We start from the raw sequence: 17281 nt of genomic DNA, 5'->3' as shown, positions 1-17281 counted from the left end.
GGGAGTTAAGGGTGGCGAAGAGACGATGGGGGTTAGAGGTGAGGGAGTTAGTCAATTGGGTGTAATAGTCCTGTTTGGCGAGGAATTGGGAGGACTGGAAAGAGGATAACATGAATTTATAATGAATGAAATCGGTATGGGTGCGAGATTTCCTCCAGAGGCGTTCAGCCGATCGGGCGCAGGAGCGAAGGTATCGGGTGCAAGGGGTCAGCCAGGGCTGGGGATTAGTACGCCTTATGGGACGGGAGATGGACGGTGCAAGGGCGTCGAGAGTAGAGGAGAGGGTGGCATTGTAAGTGGAGACAGCCTTGTCGACATGATGGAAGGGAGGAGATCAGAGATACTAGAGGATAAGGTGGGAGGGTCGACCGCCTGGAGATTCCTAGAAGTAGTGGTTAGTATTGGGTGGGACTGAGGGGGAGGGTGATGAAGTGTGAAGGTGATCAGGTGATGGTCAGAGAGAGGAAGAGCTGAGGCGCAGAAATTGGAGGGTGAGCAGGTAGAAGAGAGGACGAGGTGAAGACAGTGGCCAGATTGGTGAGTAAGGGTGGTGGAGCGCAGTTGGAGGTTGAAGGAGGAGGGTAGAGTGAGGAATTGAGAAGCGTATGAGTCGGAAGGGTTATCAGTGTGTATGTTAAAATCACCAAGGATGGGGATGAGGGCTCAAGAAAGACGGAGAGCCAGGCATCGAAGTCGGTAAGGAAGGAAGGGAGGGACTTATCAGGGGGGCGGTAAATGACTGCAACTCTGAGTGGCAGCGGGTAGAATAGACGGCTGGAGTGGACTTCGAAGGATGAGAAACAGTAGGGGTGGTGGAGCTCAGTTGGAGGTTGAAGGAGGAGGTTAGAGTGAGGAACTGAGAAGTGTAAGAGTCGGATAGGTTATCAGTGTGTATGTTAAAGTCTCCAAGAATGAGGGATGGGGATGAGGGCTCGAGAAAAACGGAGAGCCAGGCATCGAAGTTGGTGAGGAAGGAAGAGAGGGACTTAGGGGGGCGGTAAATGACTGCAACTCTGAGTGGCAGCGGGTAGAATAGACGGCTGGAGTGGACTTCGAAGGATGAGAAACAGTGAGACTGTGGTAGGAGGAGAGGTTGAAAACTGCAGGAGGGCAAAATAGTAGCCCGGCGCCGCCACCGCGGCCAACTGGGCGGGGAGAATGGGAGAAAAGATAACCACCGTGGCATAGGGCCGCGACTGCGGCAGAGTCGTCAGGGGTGAGCCAGTTTTCAGTTAGGGCGAGCAGTTGAAGGGAACGGGAGATGAAGAGATAATGGGTGAAGGAAAGTTTGTTGCAGACCGAGCGTGCATTCCACAGGGCACACGAGAAGGGGAGGGAGGAGGGGGGGAAGAGGGGAATAGAGATGAGATTGGAGGTATCGCGGAAACGTTTGCATGGATGAAGCGAGGATTAGGACAGGTGTGGGGGACCTGGGTTGGGATTGATGTCTCCCGCGGATAGCAGGAGAAGGAGCAAGAGAGTGCGGAGGAGGGTGGCGGAGGTAGGGCGACAAAGACGGCGAAGACGGGGTGCGCTTAGGAGGAATGGGGAGGGGTTCATGGCAGGAAGGAGGTGTTTAAGATTGAGAGCTAGGAAGGAGGAGGAGGACAGTAGAGATGGTGAGGTGGGCGACGGGGTTGGGTAGGGTATTGGAGTAGTGAGCAGGACGGGAGAGGACATGGATGGGCAGTGAGTGTGCGGTATGCGGTGGTGGTGGGGGGGGGGGGGGAAATATTGGGGATTGACAGGGCAAGGAAGAAACTGGACGAATGTCTAGCACACTGGACACTCCATTTCCATGCGCCCCTAAATGGTGTCTACTGGGATGGGGCAACCGCAGAAGATCAAAGTGGCAGAGTCGCATTAAACGGGTATGTTTGGCTGCTGCAAAGACACTTATTGCCTCTCACTGGAAACAGAGTGAAGGTCCCACGATACACAGTTGGTTGGTGAAAATAAAACTGATAGCAGAGTTGGAGAAATTAACTGACTGCAGACTAGGGCGATTTGACCCTTCTGTAGATGAATGGACACATTTAGACCAATTAGTAAGTGAACTTTAATGGACGTGGGGGTGGGTTTGGGGGTTCATTGTTTGTATTCAGGATTACAGGAGGGCAAGAGGGGGGTTTTGGGGGGGATTAAAGGGAGTTACAAAAATGGGCTGAAAGAATAGCTAAGAGTTTGGGAGTCATATATTAATATCAGGAGGGCAGATATTGGTGGGTTATTTTGCAGTATTGTAGTGTTGTATATTTCTCCTGATGTACAGTATCACTGTTCTGTGATTTTCAATAAAAATTCAAAGTTAAAAAAAATAAGCACTACATTTTTAGCACACATTTTTTTTTTGTTATATTTGTATCCCGCGCTTTCCCACTCATGGCAGGCTCAATGTGGCTTACATGGGGCAATGGAGGGTTAAGTGACTTGCCCAGAGTCACAAGGAGCTGTGCCTAGAGTCACAAGGAGCTGTGCCTGTGCCTGAAGTGGGAATCAAACTCAGTTCCTCAGTTCCCCAGGACCAAAGTCCACCACCCTAACCACTAGGCCACTCCTCCACACTTTCCTCATGTGATTAGAAAAATATGCTTTAAGTTCCTGATGTGTATCATTCGTTTACTGCATCAGGCATTAAAAATCCATGCTAAAATAGAAATGTGAGCTAAGTTCAGTGTACTTTTTATATGGAGTAGGTACATAAAATACTATAGCTAAGTGAAAAACTGCACTAACTACTACTGTTTTTAAACAGTTGAAGGCTCCCTGATCCCATCGTGGAGACCTTTACCCTTGGGACCTGTGCCATATTTAGTGATACTGATTCAGCTGAAGTCAATAGCCAGGTGGACTTATGCCATTTTGGAAGTGGATGGATAGAAGTGAAGAAGTGGCAGTCAGATGGATAGATAAGCAATAAATGGCTATTTGTTTTTGGGGGGGGGGGGGGGGGAGGGGGGAGGTTGAGTGGAACACCCCTCTAGCTCAGGAATTCCAGGTTTGAGTCTCCAGGGATCTGGGCTTCTTAATTACAAGATAATAATGTGCTTTAAGTTTTAACCTACATTTGAAGTAATTTTCTGCATTTGAAGTAATTCCACATATTTGGTTGGAAAGTTTCAAAACTTAAAGCATTCTTAAAGTTTGCAATGTTTTTCAGCCCTAAATTCAATATTTAAATACAGGAGTAAAATTAGCTCTCAAAAATGTTCACTAATGGCACACTTCAGATTCTCAGAGAAAAAGAGGATGAACACAATAAAGGGGAAGGAGGAAAAATGTTTTATAAATGTCTAGGAAACCTGTTTTGTTAATACGATTTCTATATGCTGTATAAACTGCTATTATATCTTTCAAGTTGGTGGAGAAGACAAGAAAAACATATGACAGTTAAGTGGTATAGTATGTATTTCTGAGGCATTATTCTTGTCAACTACAGTACAAAAGAATTAAAGTATATGTGGGTTGTAACACAAGTAGTTATATAATGCAATTTGTTTTTGATTTGCAACAGTGCCTGAAGTAACAATTAGGATACTGATTTTCCTCAGTGTCCAGGGGCACCAGTCTGCGCTACTGGGTTGTATCTCCTTCCTACCAGCAGGTGGAAGAAGAGAAACTATTTCTTTCAGTGACATTACTGGCTGGTGCTCTCTGGAAAACTCTACCTCCAGCAGAGGGTAGATTGGGTGGGCTGGTGTAATTGATCCCAGGCCTAATTCCCATTCATGCAAGTTAAGGGCCAGGGTCTGATTTAGGCACGAGGTGTAGGCTCATGTATGCTGGCTGGCTGGCTGGTGCTGCAATGCCTGCAAGAGCTGGCAGCTGAGCATAGCTGCTGGTTCCCTCTATCTGCAGTATGATGGGCCATTTCTGATGTCGGAAACAGCCCAGAGGGAGGTTGCCTCAGAGGTGCCCAATGCTACTTCTTCCTCAGCATTGGGACCTGTGATCTCAATGCTTTTGCTGGGATGGAGAGCCACGTTGGTTTCTGCTGCAGTTTCCCTGAAGCAGGAACAGTCTCAGCATCCACTGGGGCTTGAGGGTAGGACTAGATGTCAGTGGTCCTTCCGCTGTCCCAGGGGCCAATTGGCTGCAGCAAGTTGTCCTGCTGGTTAAGCAGGTGCTGTTAGCTGACGCTGTGCTCTCCTTTGTCAGTAGAGATCCCCTGGCCCAGGGAGGGGCCCATGTGGGAAGCCCTCCTGGAGCCAAGAGGCACAGAAATGACCTAATGTTGGCAGGAGGTTCCTCGATTTTCAGGGGTGGTCAAGAAGAACCAAGGAACCTCTCGAACTTCCAGTTGTTGAGAGACTTCGGGGTCAGATGCTGAGCTCATTCCTTCTCCTCCTTTGGAGTGCTTCCCAATGATCTGCCTTTTTCAGCAGAAAGAGCTTCCCCGTCTCATCGATTTGTCTTCAGAATCTATGTCTCTCCTCAGTATCCTTCTCAGAACCCACTGAGAGGCACCCTATCCTATAGCCCCTCTCCCCCATGTGCCTCCCCCTCTACAAAGTGCTGCCCTTCATAATATTGGACTGGGAGGGTCTGAATGGGGTCCTCCATGGTTCAAAGTTCTAGATAGGCAGTATTCTCTTTCTCTGAAGGAGATGGAGAGGTATTGACAGTTCCCCAGAGTGAATGCTCTGGTCGGTCACAGCTGTGACCAAGAAGACTGCCATCTCATTGGAGGGGGTTTGGCCCTCAAGGAGATGCATGAAAAGAAGGTGGAGCAGTAGCTCCAGTTTGGGGTTCTCTACACTACTACGGGCATTTGGACGACTATATGTGAGGGTTACATGGCGAGGGCCATGTTGTTTTGGTTATAACAGCTACCAGAGTCCCCAGAGGTGGCCTGGTTGGAGCTGAGTCAGACATTCCTGGCAGATGTCCTCATGATTTGGTATGGATAACCTCTCGTTCAGTGGCCTCGATGTTGGTGGCCAGGAGGTGGTTGTGACTTTGCCACTGGGTAGCAGATGCTGTTTCTAAGAAATGACTAAATAAACGCCCTTTCGAAGGTCATTTGCTCTTTAGGAATGATTTAGAAAAGCTGGTCAGGGTCCTGGGGGAAGCTTGCCCTCTCAGGCCCTCTGATTTGCGTCACAAGAGTCTCTTTGCGCTTCGATTGGTAAGTCCTGCCCTAGGGGAGGAGGCCATTTTCACACAGATTGATGGCCATCCAGCTCCTCCAGGTCACAACACACCCTTTAAGTTGGGGTTCTTTCATGGTCCCAAGAGGACAGGATAGTCAGGTGGGTACCCAGATCTGCCAGGAGGCCCAGAAGTTCCCAATGAAAGTAATCTAGTCCCTTTGCTGGCTCAGATAGGGGGGGCTGATTGGCCGTCTTCAGCCACAGGTAGATTCACATCACCTCAGATGAGTAGGTTCTCAAGGTGATCAGTTAGGGCTACTCCCTATAGAGTTTGTCAGGTTCTTAACATCTTTATGGTCTTACCTCTGTGGGTTGGCTGCAAAGCACCAGGCTGTCTTTGTCCTGCTCCAACATTTGCTGGCTATGAGCTTAGTACAACCTGTTTTGCTTTCAGAATGAGGTCAAGGCCAGTACTCTATTTATTTCATGGGCCCAAAGAAAAGAGGCTCCTTCTTTCCTTTCTGGCCCATCGTCAACCTAAAAGGGATCAACACCTGTCTCAAGGTTCTGCATGTTAATGTGAAGATGTTGCACCTGGTTATTGCCTTGGTCTACCAGGTGAGTTCCTCTTTTCCTTGAACCTGTTGGAGTCTTACCCACATATTCTTATCATGCCAGACCACTAGCATTTCTTGCTTTTTTTGTGTCCTGTGTTGGCAGTTTCAGTTGTGGGACCTCCCATTCAGTCTGGCGATGCCCCTTGCTTCTTTTCTAAAGTGATAGTGGTGGCAGCAGCTCATGTGTGCTGTAAGAGCATTTGGGTTTACCCTTATCTGGACTACTGGCTCATATGCGCTGACTCTGTAGAGGATTCCAGAATGGTCACAGCTCAGGTGATAAGAGCTGCTGGAACATCTGGGGCTCATAGAGATTGATGGCTCTTGCTGTGGTTAACTAATTCAGAATCCAAAGTACCTGGAAGTACAATTCAACTTGGTACGGGGGCAGTATTCTTTTCAGAGCAGCAAATGCATAAGTTGCAGAACCAGGAACACAAACTGAAATATGGAATCTCCATGGGCCTGGGATTATCTTCAGCGCCTGGGTTCCCATTGTGACCACTCTGGAGGTGGTGTCCTAGGTTCGGGCCCACATGTATGCCCTCCAGTCAGACCTGTTGCCGTGGTGAGCACCTTTCTCCTGGCAGAGCTGTTGCTTCCTCTTTCCAGGGATCATGGGCTGTTCATGCAGCGACCAGTCGAAATGGGGATCTGTATCACTTCTAATTTATGGTTTGCTCTTTGAAAGGCAGCGCCTAGTGATATGAAGCTTTTCACCTGCAATCATAGCTACTTTGCTCAAGGCCCACAAATCATCCATTTCTTTAGCTTTTGTACAGGTCTGGGAGGTTTTAGAGGATTGTTTCTTGCAGTGCTCCCTCTTCCTGGGGAGAAAGCCCAGATCCCAGAGGTGCTTAGCATGCTGCTGCAGGGGTTTGACCAGGAGTTGGCACTGAACTCCCCTAATGTTCAGCTGGCAGTTCTCTCCTGTTGGAGGTGAGATACTGAGGGTTTCCCTGATAGCTCATGGGGACATTGTGCACTTTCTGAAGGGAGTCACTCATCTGCAACTCCCTGTTTGACCATCCCTTCCCTCTTGGGATTTGAATTTGGTGCATAATGTGCTTTTGGGAGATCCCTTTGAGCCCCTAAGTGCTGCCTCGCTCAAGGATCTTACATTGAAGATGGTGGCCTTGGTTACAATTGCTTTGGCCTGCTTCAGGCTCCTTTTCGGTGGACTCGGTGCCCATTCACTGTTTCCTGCTTTCTTCTGAAGGTAATTTCTTCTTTCCATGTGAGTCAGAGAGGTCTGTTTGTCTTCCTTATTTTGGATTAGGGAACAGACTTGAGGGCTGAGAGATTCCACAGAGTTTTGCTTCAAAACTTACAGGAGAAGAACACCTTCTGTGTCTGTGATCATTTGTTCATCCTTTTTTCCATGGCCTCTATAACGGCCAGGTGATGTCAAAGGCTTCCATTGCACAATAGATAAAGTCAGCCATCGAGGCTGTCTATATTTGCAGGAACAAGCAGATGCCTTCAGGTCTGAAAGCACACTCAACTTGTGCACAGGCGGCGTCTTGGGTGGAGGCCCGTGCAGCCTTGTCTGAAGATATCTGCAGAGTGGTGACCTGTTCATCCCTCCTTTTTTTTTCTTTTTGGGAAGCTTTATAGGGTGGATGTGCTGGCCAGAGGCCGGTCAGACTTGAGCAGAACAGTCATTTAGGGGGCTTTGTCTTCCCCTGCCCAGCGAGATTCTGTTTGGGTACAACCCACTAGTGCATACTGGTGCAGCTGGATGATAAGTAAGGTGAAATGTAGTCATACCTGTTAATTTTCTTTCCTTTAGTCCTGCTGCACCAGTCTGTGACCTGCCCTGCAATACTTCGGTTTTAGGGGCTCAGAGTTCTCTGCTTCTCTCTCAAGTAATGGTCATTTATTTTTGTGCTGACTGAAACAAACACAAAAAACCCCAAAGAAAAGAATGGAGAATTTAGTGCTGCAGTGGTTAGATGGAACTGTCTGCTACTTTGACAGAAATGTTAAGAAATGTTAAGTCGTAAGCATACTGGAGTTTTCCAGAGAGCACCTGCTCTTATACTAATGACATCACTGGAAGAAATCAGTGGTGCAGTAGGACTAAAAGAAAGGAAATTAACAGGTATGACTAAATGTCACCTTTTTTCAGGCTGTTGACCAATATTTTCCAAACTTAACCAACTGTGGAAGCACCAGGACAGGTTTTCAGGATAGCAACAATGAACATATATGACACATTTGCATGTATCTGGAGACCTGATATATGCAAACTTACGTATGTTCATTATAGATAACTGTGACTGTGGTATCACCAGGACAGGTTTGCGAAGCCTTGCTCAAGGCTGCATTTAGGTTATTTTATTCCTTCACCAATCATTCTTGACCTTTTCTTGCTGCTGGTCTTTTACAGTGAGCTCACCCGTGGAACTGATAATAATGCAGGCACTCTGCTGGGTTCATGATGACTTAAATCAAGTTGACATTGGAAGTTATATCCTGAAAGTCTGTGGTCAGGAGGAAGTTTTACAGAAGTAAGCAGATGAGTCTTATTAACTTTTGTTTTACTTGTAGTTGTTGGTAAATCCATTTAATTATTAAATGCAGGTGATTCAATTTTTAACAGTTAATAGTAATATAAATTTTTAAAACCCTATTTGTGCCAAAAGTAATTCCAGTCTGATCCTGGTTGGATGAATACATTTTGTTTTCTTTATATTCTAAAATGGAATGTTTTAAACATTTTTCTGCAAGGTACTTGCCTCCTAGTCCTTATTATTGGGGCTTCTTAGTAGTAGGTACAGTTATGCAAATCTTTGTCAACAGTTTATAAAATCAAAACTGGGCCAGAATCAAAAAGTACGATAAAACAATTTATCCCTACACCAGATTTAACTATAACATTTTTTCAAGAAATCTTCTCAGTGTTTCACTTCAAGCCTGGGTAAGAGGGGTTAATAACATTCTGGGTTTAACCTGGTGCTTTGATAGAGTTTTGAACTTTGAGTTCAGTCAACCTTTTGGATGTGTTCAGATGCTGGCTTAGTATTCAGTGATTTCAGAATGTACACAGACTTTCCCCATCTGCGTCCATGCCCTTTTGCTAGACTCTACATTGCCTACTTGTCAAATCAATAGTGTCAGGTACTAAGCATCATGCAAATAAGAACAACAAACATACTCTGAAATGACTACATGCAAATGCTAGGAGTCTAAGAAATAAGATGGGAGAGTTGGAATATATTGCACTAAACGAAAAATTGGATATAATAGGCATTACTGAGACCTGGTTGAAGGAGGATAACTGTCATACCGGGGTACAAAGTATATCGTAGTGATAGGGTGGACCGGACTGGTGGAGGGGTAACATTGTATATTAACGAGAGCCTTGACTCAGATAGATTACAAATTCAGCAGGACACAAATCACACCTTTGAATCATTGTGGGTTGAAATTCCATGTATAAAAGGGAAAAAAACGGTGATAGGAGTGTACTACTGTCCGCCTCGCCAGGATGAGCAGGTAGACACAGAAATGATAAAAGAAATCAGAGACGCGAACAAAATGGGCAATGTGATAATAATGGGTGACTTCAATTATCCAAATATAGACTGGGTAAATGTAACATCGGGACACGCTACAGAGATACAATTCCTTGATGAAATCAAGGACAGCTTTATGGAGCAACTGGTGCAGGAGCCGACGAGAGAAGGAAAAATTCTAGACTTGATCCTTAGTGGAACGCATGATCTGGTGAGGGACGTTATGGTACTGGGGCCGCTTGATAACAGTGACCATAATATGATCAGTTTTGATATCGACCTTGAAGTAACTGCACACAGAAAGTCAAATATGTTAGCGTTTAACTTTAAAAAAGGAGACTATGATAAAATGAGAAGAACGGTGAAAAAAAAACTTAGGGGGGCAACTGAGAGAGTAAAAACTGTACAACAGGCGTGGACGTTGTTCAAAAATACCATCCTGGAGGCCCAGGCCATACATATTCCGCGAATTAGAAAAGAAAGACGGAACTCCAAAATACAGCCGGCCTGGTTGAAAAGTGAGGTGAAGGAAGCTATTAGGGCTAAAAGAAACGCCTTCAGAAAATGGAAGAAGGAACCGTCTGAAAATAACAAGAAGCAGCAATAAGGCGTGTCAAAGCAAATGCAAGGCGCAGATAAAGAAGGCCAAGAGGGATTACGAAAAAAAGATAGCATTAGAGGCAAAAAAACATAGTAAAAATTTTTTTCGGTATATTAAAAGCAGGAAGCCGGCAAAAGAATCGGTTGGGCCGCTGGATGACCGAGGGGTAAAAGGGGCGATCAAGGAAGACAAAGACGTAGCGGAGAGACTGAATGAATTATTTGCTTCGGTCTTCACCGAGGAAGATTTGGGTGGGATACCGGTGTCGGAAATGGTATTTCAAGTGGACGAGTCGGAGAAACTTACTGACTTCACGGTAAACCTGGAGGACGTAATGGGGCAGTTCGGCAAACTGAAGAGTAGCAAATCTCCTGGACCGGATGGTATTCATCCTAGAGTACTGATAGAACTGAAAATTGAGCTTGCGGGGCTACTGCTAGTGATATGCAACTTATCCTTAAAATCGAGCGTGGTACCGGAAGATTGGAGGGTGGCCAATGTAATGCCCATTTTTAAAAAAGGCTCCAGGGGAGATCCGGGAAATTATAGACCGGTGAGTCTGACGTCGGTGCCGAGGAAAATGGTAGAGGCTATTATTAAAAACAAAATTACAGAGCACATCCGAGGACATGGATTACTGAGACCGAGTCAGCACGGCTTTTGTGTGGGGAAATCTTGCCTGACCAATTTACTTAAATTCTTTGAAGGCGTAAACAAACATGTGGACAAAGGGGAGCCGGTTGATATTGTGTATCTGGATTTTCAAAAGGCGTTTGACAAGGTACCTCATGAAAGGCTACAGAGGAAATTGGAGGGTCATGGGATAGAAGGAAATGTCTTATTGTGGATTAAAAACTGGTTGAAAGATAGGAAACAGAGAGTGGGGTTAAATGGGCAGTATTCACAATGGAGAAGGGTAGTTAGTGGGGTTCCTCAGGGGTCTGTGCTAGGACCGCTGCTTTTTAATATATTTATAAATGATTTAGAGATGGGAGTAACTAGCGAGGTAATTAAATTTGCTGATGACACAAAGTTATTCAAAGTCGTTAACTCGCGACAGGATTGTGAAAAATTACAAGAGGACCTTACGAGACTGGGAGACTGGGCGGCTAAATGGCAGATGACGTTTAATGTGAGCAAGTGCAAGGTGATGCATGTGGGAAAAAAGAACCCGAATTATAGCTAAGGTTCCACGTTAGGAGTTACGGACCAAGAAAGGGATCTGGGTGTCGTCGTCGATAACACGCTGAAACCTTCTGCTCAGTGTGCTGCTGCGGCTAGGAAAGCGAATAGAATGTTGGGTATTATTAGGAAAGGTATGGAAAACAGGTGTGAGGATGTTATAATGCCGTTGTATCGCTCCATGGTGCGACCGCACCTTGAGTATTGTGTTCAATTCTGGTCGCCACATCTCAAGAAAGATATAGTAGAATTGGAAAAGGAGCAGCGAAGGGCGACTAAAATGATAGCGGGGATGGGACGACTTCCCTATGAAGAAAGATTAAGGAGGCTAGGGTTATTCAGCTTGGAGAAGAGACGGCTGAGGGGAGACATGATAGAGGTATATAAAATAATGAGTGGAGTGGAACAAGTGGATGTGAAGCGTCTGTTCATGCTTTCCAAAAATACTAGGACTAGGGGGCAAGTGATTAAACTACAGTGTAGTAAATTTAAAACAAATCCGAGAAAAGTTTTCTTCACCCAACGTGTAATTAAACTCTGGAATTCATTGCCGGAAAATGTGGTGAAGGCAGTTAGCTTAGCAGAGTTTAAAAAGGGGTTGGACGGTTTCCTAAAGGACAAGTCCATAAACCGCTACTAAACGGACTTGGAAAAATCCAAAATCCCAGGAATAACATGTATAGAATGTTTGTACGTTTGGGAAGCTTGCCAGGTGCCCTTGGCCTGGATTGGCCGCTGTCGTGGACAAGATGCTGGGCTCGATGGACCCTTGGTCTTTTCCCAGTATGGCATTACTTATGTACTTATGTTTTTAAAATTTTATTACTGCAATAATTGCTTGCAGCAGAAACAATACATTCCTCAGCGACATAAGTACGTAAGTAATCGCCATGCTGGGACAGACCAAGGGCCCATCGAGCCCAGCACCCTGTCACCGACAGCGGCCAAAAGAACAATTTGTCCCGCCCATCCTAGAAATACTGTATTCCCTCGTCCATTCAATACCATTCTATGGCTTTTTCCTCCAGAAAGCTGTCCAAACCTTTTTTGAAGACCGCTAAGTTAACTGCCTTAACCACCTTTTCTGGCAGTTTAACTATGCATTGAATGAAGAAAAATTTCCTCCGATTAGTTTTAAATTTACCACACTGCAGCTTCATCGCAAGCCCCCTTGTCCTAGTATTTTTGGAAAGCGTAAACAGATGCTTCACATCGACTCGTTCCATTCCACTCATTATCTTATAGACCTCTATCATATCTCCCCTCAGCCCCAGCCTCTTCAGCCTATCCTGATAGGGAAGCCGTCCCATCCCCTGTATCATCTTTGTCGCCCTTCTCTGCACTGTTTCCAATTCCACTATGTCTTTTTTTGAGGTGTGGTGATCAGAATTGAACACACTACTCGAGGTTTGGTCGCACCATGGAGCGATACAATGGCAGAATAATATCCTTATTTTTGTTTTCCATCCCTTTCCTAATGACACATATATAAGTACATAAGTAATGCCACACTGGGAAAAGACCAAGGGTCCATCGAGCCCAGCATCCTGTCCACGACAGTGGCCAATCCAGGCCAAGGGCACCTGGCAAGCTTCCCAAACATACAAACATTCTATACATGTTATTCCCGGAATTGTGGATTTTTCCCAAATCCATTTAGTAGCGGTTTATGGACTTGTCCTTTAGGAAACCGTCTAACCCCCTTTTAAACTCTGCCAAGCTAACCACCTTCACCACGTTCTCCGGCAACGAATTCCAGAGTTTAATTACACGTTGGGTGAAGAAACATTTTCTCCGATTTCTTTTAAATTTACTAAACTGTAGTTTCATCGCATGCCCCCTAATCCTAGTATTTTTGGAAAGCGTGAACAGACGCTTCACATCCACCTGTTCCACTCCACTCATTATTTTATATACCTCTATCATGTCTCCCCTCAGCCGTCTCTTCTCCAAGCTGAAAAGCCCTAGCCTCCTTAGTCTTTCTTCATAGGGAAGTCGTCCCATCCCCGCTATCATTTTAGTCACCCTTCGCTGCACCTTTTCCAATTCCACTATATCTTTCTTGAGATGCGGCGACCAGAATTGAACACAATACTCAAGGTGCGGTTGCACCATGGAGCGATATAATGGCATTATAACATCCTCACACCTGTTTTCCATACCTTTCTTAATAATACCCAGCATTCTATTCGCTTTCCAAGCCGCAGCAGCACACTGAGCAGAAGGTTTCAGTGTATTATTGACGACGACACCCAGATCCCTTTCTTGGTCCGTAACTCCTAACGTGAAACCTTGCATGATGTAGCTATAATTTGGGTTCTTTTTTCCCACATGCATCACCTTGCACTTGCTCACATTAAACGTCATCTGCCATTTAGCCTCCCAGTCTCGTAAGATCCTTCTGTAATTTTTCACAATCCTGTCGCGAGTTAACGACTTTGAATAACTTTGTGTCATCAGCAAATTTAATTACCTCGCTAGTTACTCCCATCTCTAAATCATTTATAAATATATTAAAAAGCAGCGGTCCTAGCACAGACCCCTGAGGAACCCCACTAACTACCCTTTTCCATTGTGAATACTGCCCATTTAACCCCACTCTCTGTTTCCTATCCTTCAGTTTTTAATCCACAATAGGACATTTCCTCCTATACCATGACCCTCCAATTTCCTCTGTAGCCTTTCATGAGGTACCTTGTCAAACGCCTTTTGAAAATCCAGATACACAATATCAACCGGCTCCCCTTTGTCCACATGTTTGTTTACTCCTTCAAAGAATTGAAGTAAATTGGTCAGGCAAGATTTCCCCACACAAAAACCGTGCTGACTCGGTCTCAGTAATCCATGTCCTCGGATGTGCTGTTTAATTTTGTTTTTAATAATAGCCTCTACCATTTTCCCTGGCACCGACGTCAGATTCACCGGTCTATAATTTCCCGGATCTCCCCTGGAACCTTTTTTAAAAATGGGTGTTACATTGGCCACCCTGCAATCTTCCGGTACCACGCTCGATTTTAAGGATAAATTGCATATCTCTAGCAGTAGCTCTGCAAGCTCATTTTTCAGTTCTATCAGTACTCTAGGATGAATACCATCCGGTCCAGGAGATTTGCTACTCTTCAGTTTGCTGAACTGCCCCATTACGTCCTCCAGGTTTACCGTAAAGTCAGTAAGTTTCTCTGACTCGTCCGCTTGAAATATCATTTCTGACACCGGTATCCCACCCAAATCATCCTCAATGAAGACCGAAGCAAAGAATTAATTCAATCTGTCCGCTACGTCTTTGTCTTCCTTGATCGCCCCTTTTACCTTTCGGTCATCCAGCGGCCCAACCGATTCTTTTGCCGGCTTCCTGCTTTTAATATACCGAAAAAAATTTTTACTATGTTTTTTTGCCTCTAATGCTATCTTTTTTTCGTAATCCCTCTTGGCCTTCTTTATCTGCGCCTTGCTTTTGCTTTGACACTCCTTATGCTGCTTCTTGTTATTTTCAGATGATTCCTTCTTCCATTTTCTGAAGGCATTTCTTTTAGCCCTAATAGCTTCCTTCACCTCACTTTTCAACCAGGCCGGCTGTCTTTTGGAGTTCCGTCTTTCTTTTCTAATTTGTGGAATATGTTTGGCCTGGGCCTCCAGGATGGTATTTTTGATCAGCATCCATGCCTGTTGTACAGTTTTTACCCTCTCAGTTGTCCCCCTAAGTTTTTTTTCCCACTGTTCTTCTCATTTTATCATAGTCTCCTTTTTTAAAGTTAAACGCTAATGTATTTGACTTCCTGTGTATAGTTAAGGTTGATATCAAAACTGATCTTATTATGATCACTGTTATCAAGTGGCCCCAGTACCATAACGTCCCTCACGAGATCATGCCCTCTACTTAGGACCAAGTCTAGAATTTTTCCTTCTCACGTTGGCTCCTGCACCAGCTGCTCCATAAAGCTGTCCTTGATTTCATCAAGGAATTGTACCTCTCTAGCGTGTCCCGATGTTACATTTACCCAGTCTATATTTGGATAATTGAAGTCACCCCATAATATCACATTGCCCATTTTGTTTGCGTCTCTTTTATTATTTCTGTGTCAACCTGCTCATCCTGGCGAGGCAGACGGTAGTACACTCCTATCACCATCCTTTTCCCTTTTATACATGGAATTTCAACCCACAATGATTCAGGGGTGTGATTTGTGTCCTGAATTTGTAATCTATCTGAGCCGAGGCTCTTGTTAATACACAATGCTACCCCTCTACCAGTCCGGTCCACCCTATCACTACGATATACTTTGTACCCCGGTATGACAGTGTCCCATTGGTTATCCTCTTTTCACCAGGTCTCAGTAATGCCTATTATATCCAATTTTTCATTTAGTGCAATATATTCCAACTCTCCCATCTTATTTCGTAGACTCCTAGCATTTACATATAGACATTTCAAAGTATGTTTGTTGTTCCTATTTGCATGATGATGCTTAGTACTGGACACTACTGATTTGCCATCTTTTGTCTGATCTTTAGTTGTATTTAAGGGCAGCTGGCCTACCACGGTCTGTTGCACAATCTCACTATCCAGAAACCCTATCTTCCCTGTTTGTAAGATATCTTTGCAAGATACCTTATCCCGAACCATGCGCTTTTGAGCGACTGTCGGCCTTCCCCCCATTTCTATTTTAAAAGCTGCTCTATCTCCTTTTTAAAAGCCGACGCCAACATTCTATTTGCTTCCCTAGCTTCAGCAGCACATTGAGCAGAAGTTTTCAACGTATCATCAACGACGACACCTAGATCCCTTTCTCGGTCCGTGACTCCCAACGCTGAAGTAGTTATAGTTTGGGTTCCTCTTTCCCACATGCATCACTTTGCACTTGTTCACATTAACCGTCATCTTCCATTTAGATGCCCAGTCTCGTAAGGTCCTCCTGCTCTCAGCTTTGCCTCTGGTCTTGCCCTCATTTCCTGTTTCCGCAAGGGCGGGACCAGAGGCAGAGCTGAGAGCAACGAGAAGGGAAGGCAGGCTGAAGTGCCGACTCGCCGAGCCTGCTTGTGCTTGCCTTTCACTACTGCTGCTGCTGGGACCCCGGTAAGATGACTTTTAAGTTATGGGCAGCATACAGGAAGGCGAGGGGCAGGCGAAGGACTATTGTGGGATTGGGAGACGAGGTCGGGCAGCGGGCTGGCTCCTGGGGAACTTCCGGTTCTGGCGGGGAAGTATTGGGGGTGCTCGAGCACCCACAGCAGCCATGGAGTCGGCGCCAATGTCACTAGTTACCCCCATCTCTAGGTCATTTATGAATATGTTAAAAAATAGAGGTCCCAGCACTGATCCCTTAGAGACCCCGCTAACTACCCTTCTCCATTGCGAATATTGACCTTTTAGTCCTACTCTGTGTTTCCTATCTTTCAACCAGTTTTTAATCCACAGTAAGACACTACCTCCGATCCCATGTCCCTCTAATTTCCTCTGTAGTCTTTCATGAGGGACCTTATCAAATGCCTTCTGAAAATCTAGATACACAATATCAACGGGCTCACCTTTGTCCACGTGTTTGTTTACCCCTTCAAAGAAATGCAGCAGATTGATGAGGCAAGACTTCCCTTCACTAAATCCATGTTGACTTTGTCCCATTAGTCCATGCTTTTAATCGTGCTCTGTAATTTTGTTCCTGATTGTAGTCTCTACCGTTTTGCCCAGCACAGACGTCAGACTCACTGGTCTATAATTTCCCCGAGTCTCCTCTGGAACCTTTTTAAAATATCGGCGTTACATTGGCCACCCTCCAATCTTCCGGTACCACACTCGATTTTAAGGATAAATTACAAATCAATAACAGTAGTTCCGCCAGCTCATTTTTTAGTTCTATCAGTACCCTAGGGTGAATACCATCCGGTCCAGGAGATTTGCTACTCTTCAGTTTGCAGAACTGCTCCATTACGTCTTCCAGATTTACAGATATTTCAATAAGTTTTTCCGACTCTTCAGCTACGAATACCCTGTCCGGCACCGGTATCCCACCCAAATCTTTCTCGGTGAAGACCGAAGCAAAGAACTCATTTAGTTTTTCTGCTATTTCTTTGTCTTCCATCGCCCCTTTTACACCCCGGTCATCCAGCGGGCCAACCGATTCTTTTGCTGGTTTCCTGCTTTTAATGTATCTAAACAAAATTTTACTATCAGTTTTCACCTCTAACGCTATCTTTCTTTCAAAATCCCTCTTTGCCTTTCTTTTCAGCGCTTTGCATCTGACTTGACATTCCTTATGCCGCTTCTTATTT

At 45.2% G+C, this 17281-nt stretch overlaps 1 protein-coding gene across 1 annotated transcript in view; it reads left to right on the top strand.

Moving 5' to 3' along the window:
- The window catches only part of PIK3C2A (phosphatidylinositol-4-phosphate 3-kinase catalytic subunit type 2 alpha), a 564057-nt gene that overhangs the window by 154655 nt on the left and 392121 nt on the right, over window positions 1–17281 (top strand). The window contains 1 exon segment of the mRNA XM_030201063.1: window positions 8103–8223. Coding sequence (XP_030056923.1) covers window positions 8103–8223 — 121 coding nt within the window.

The sequence above is a fragment of the Microcaecilia unicolor genome, chromosome 4, assembly GCF_901765095.1.
Source record: "Microcaecilia unicolor chromosome 4, aMicUni1.1, whole genome shotgun sequence".
Classification (NCBI taxonomy): Eukaryota; Metazoa; Chordata; class Amphibia; order Gymnophiona; family Siphonopidae; genus Microcaecilia; species Microcaecilia unicolor.
Note: the sequence above shows the minus strand (reverse complement) of the source record. Positions and strands in the feature narration are given on the sequence as shown.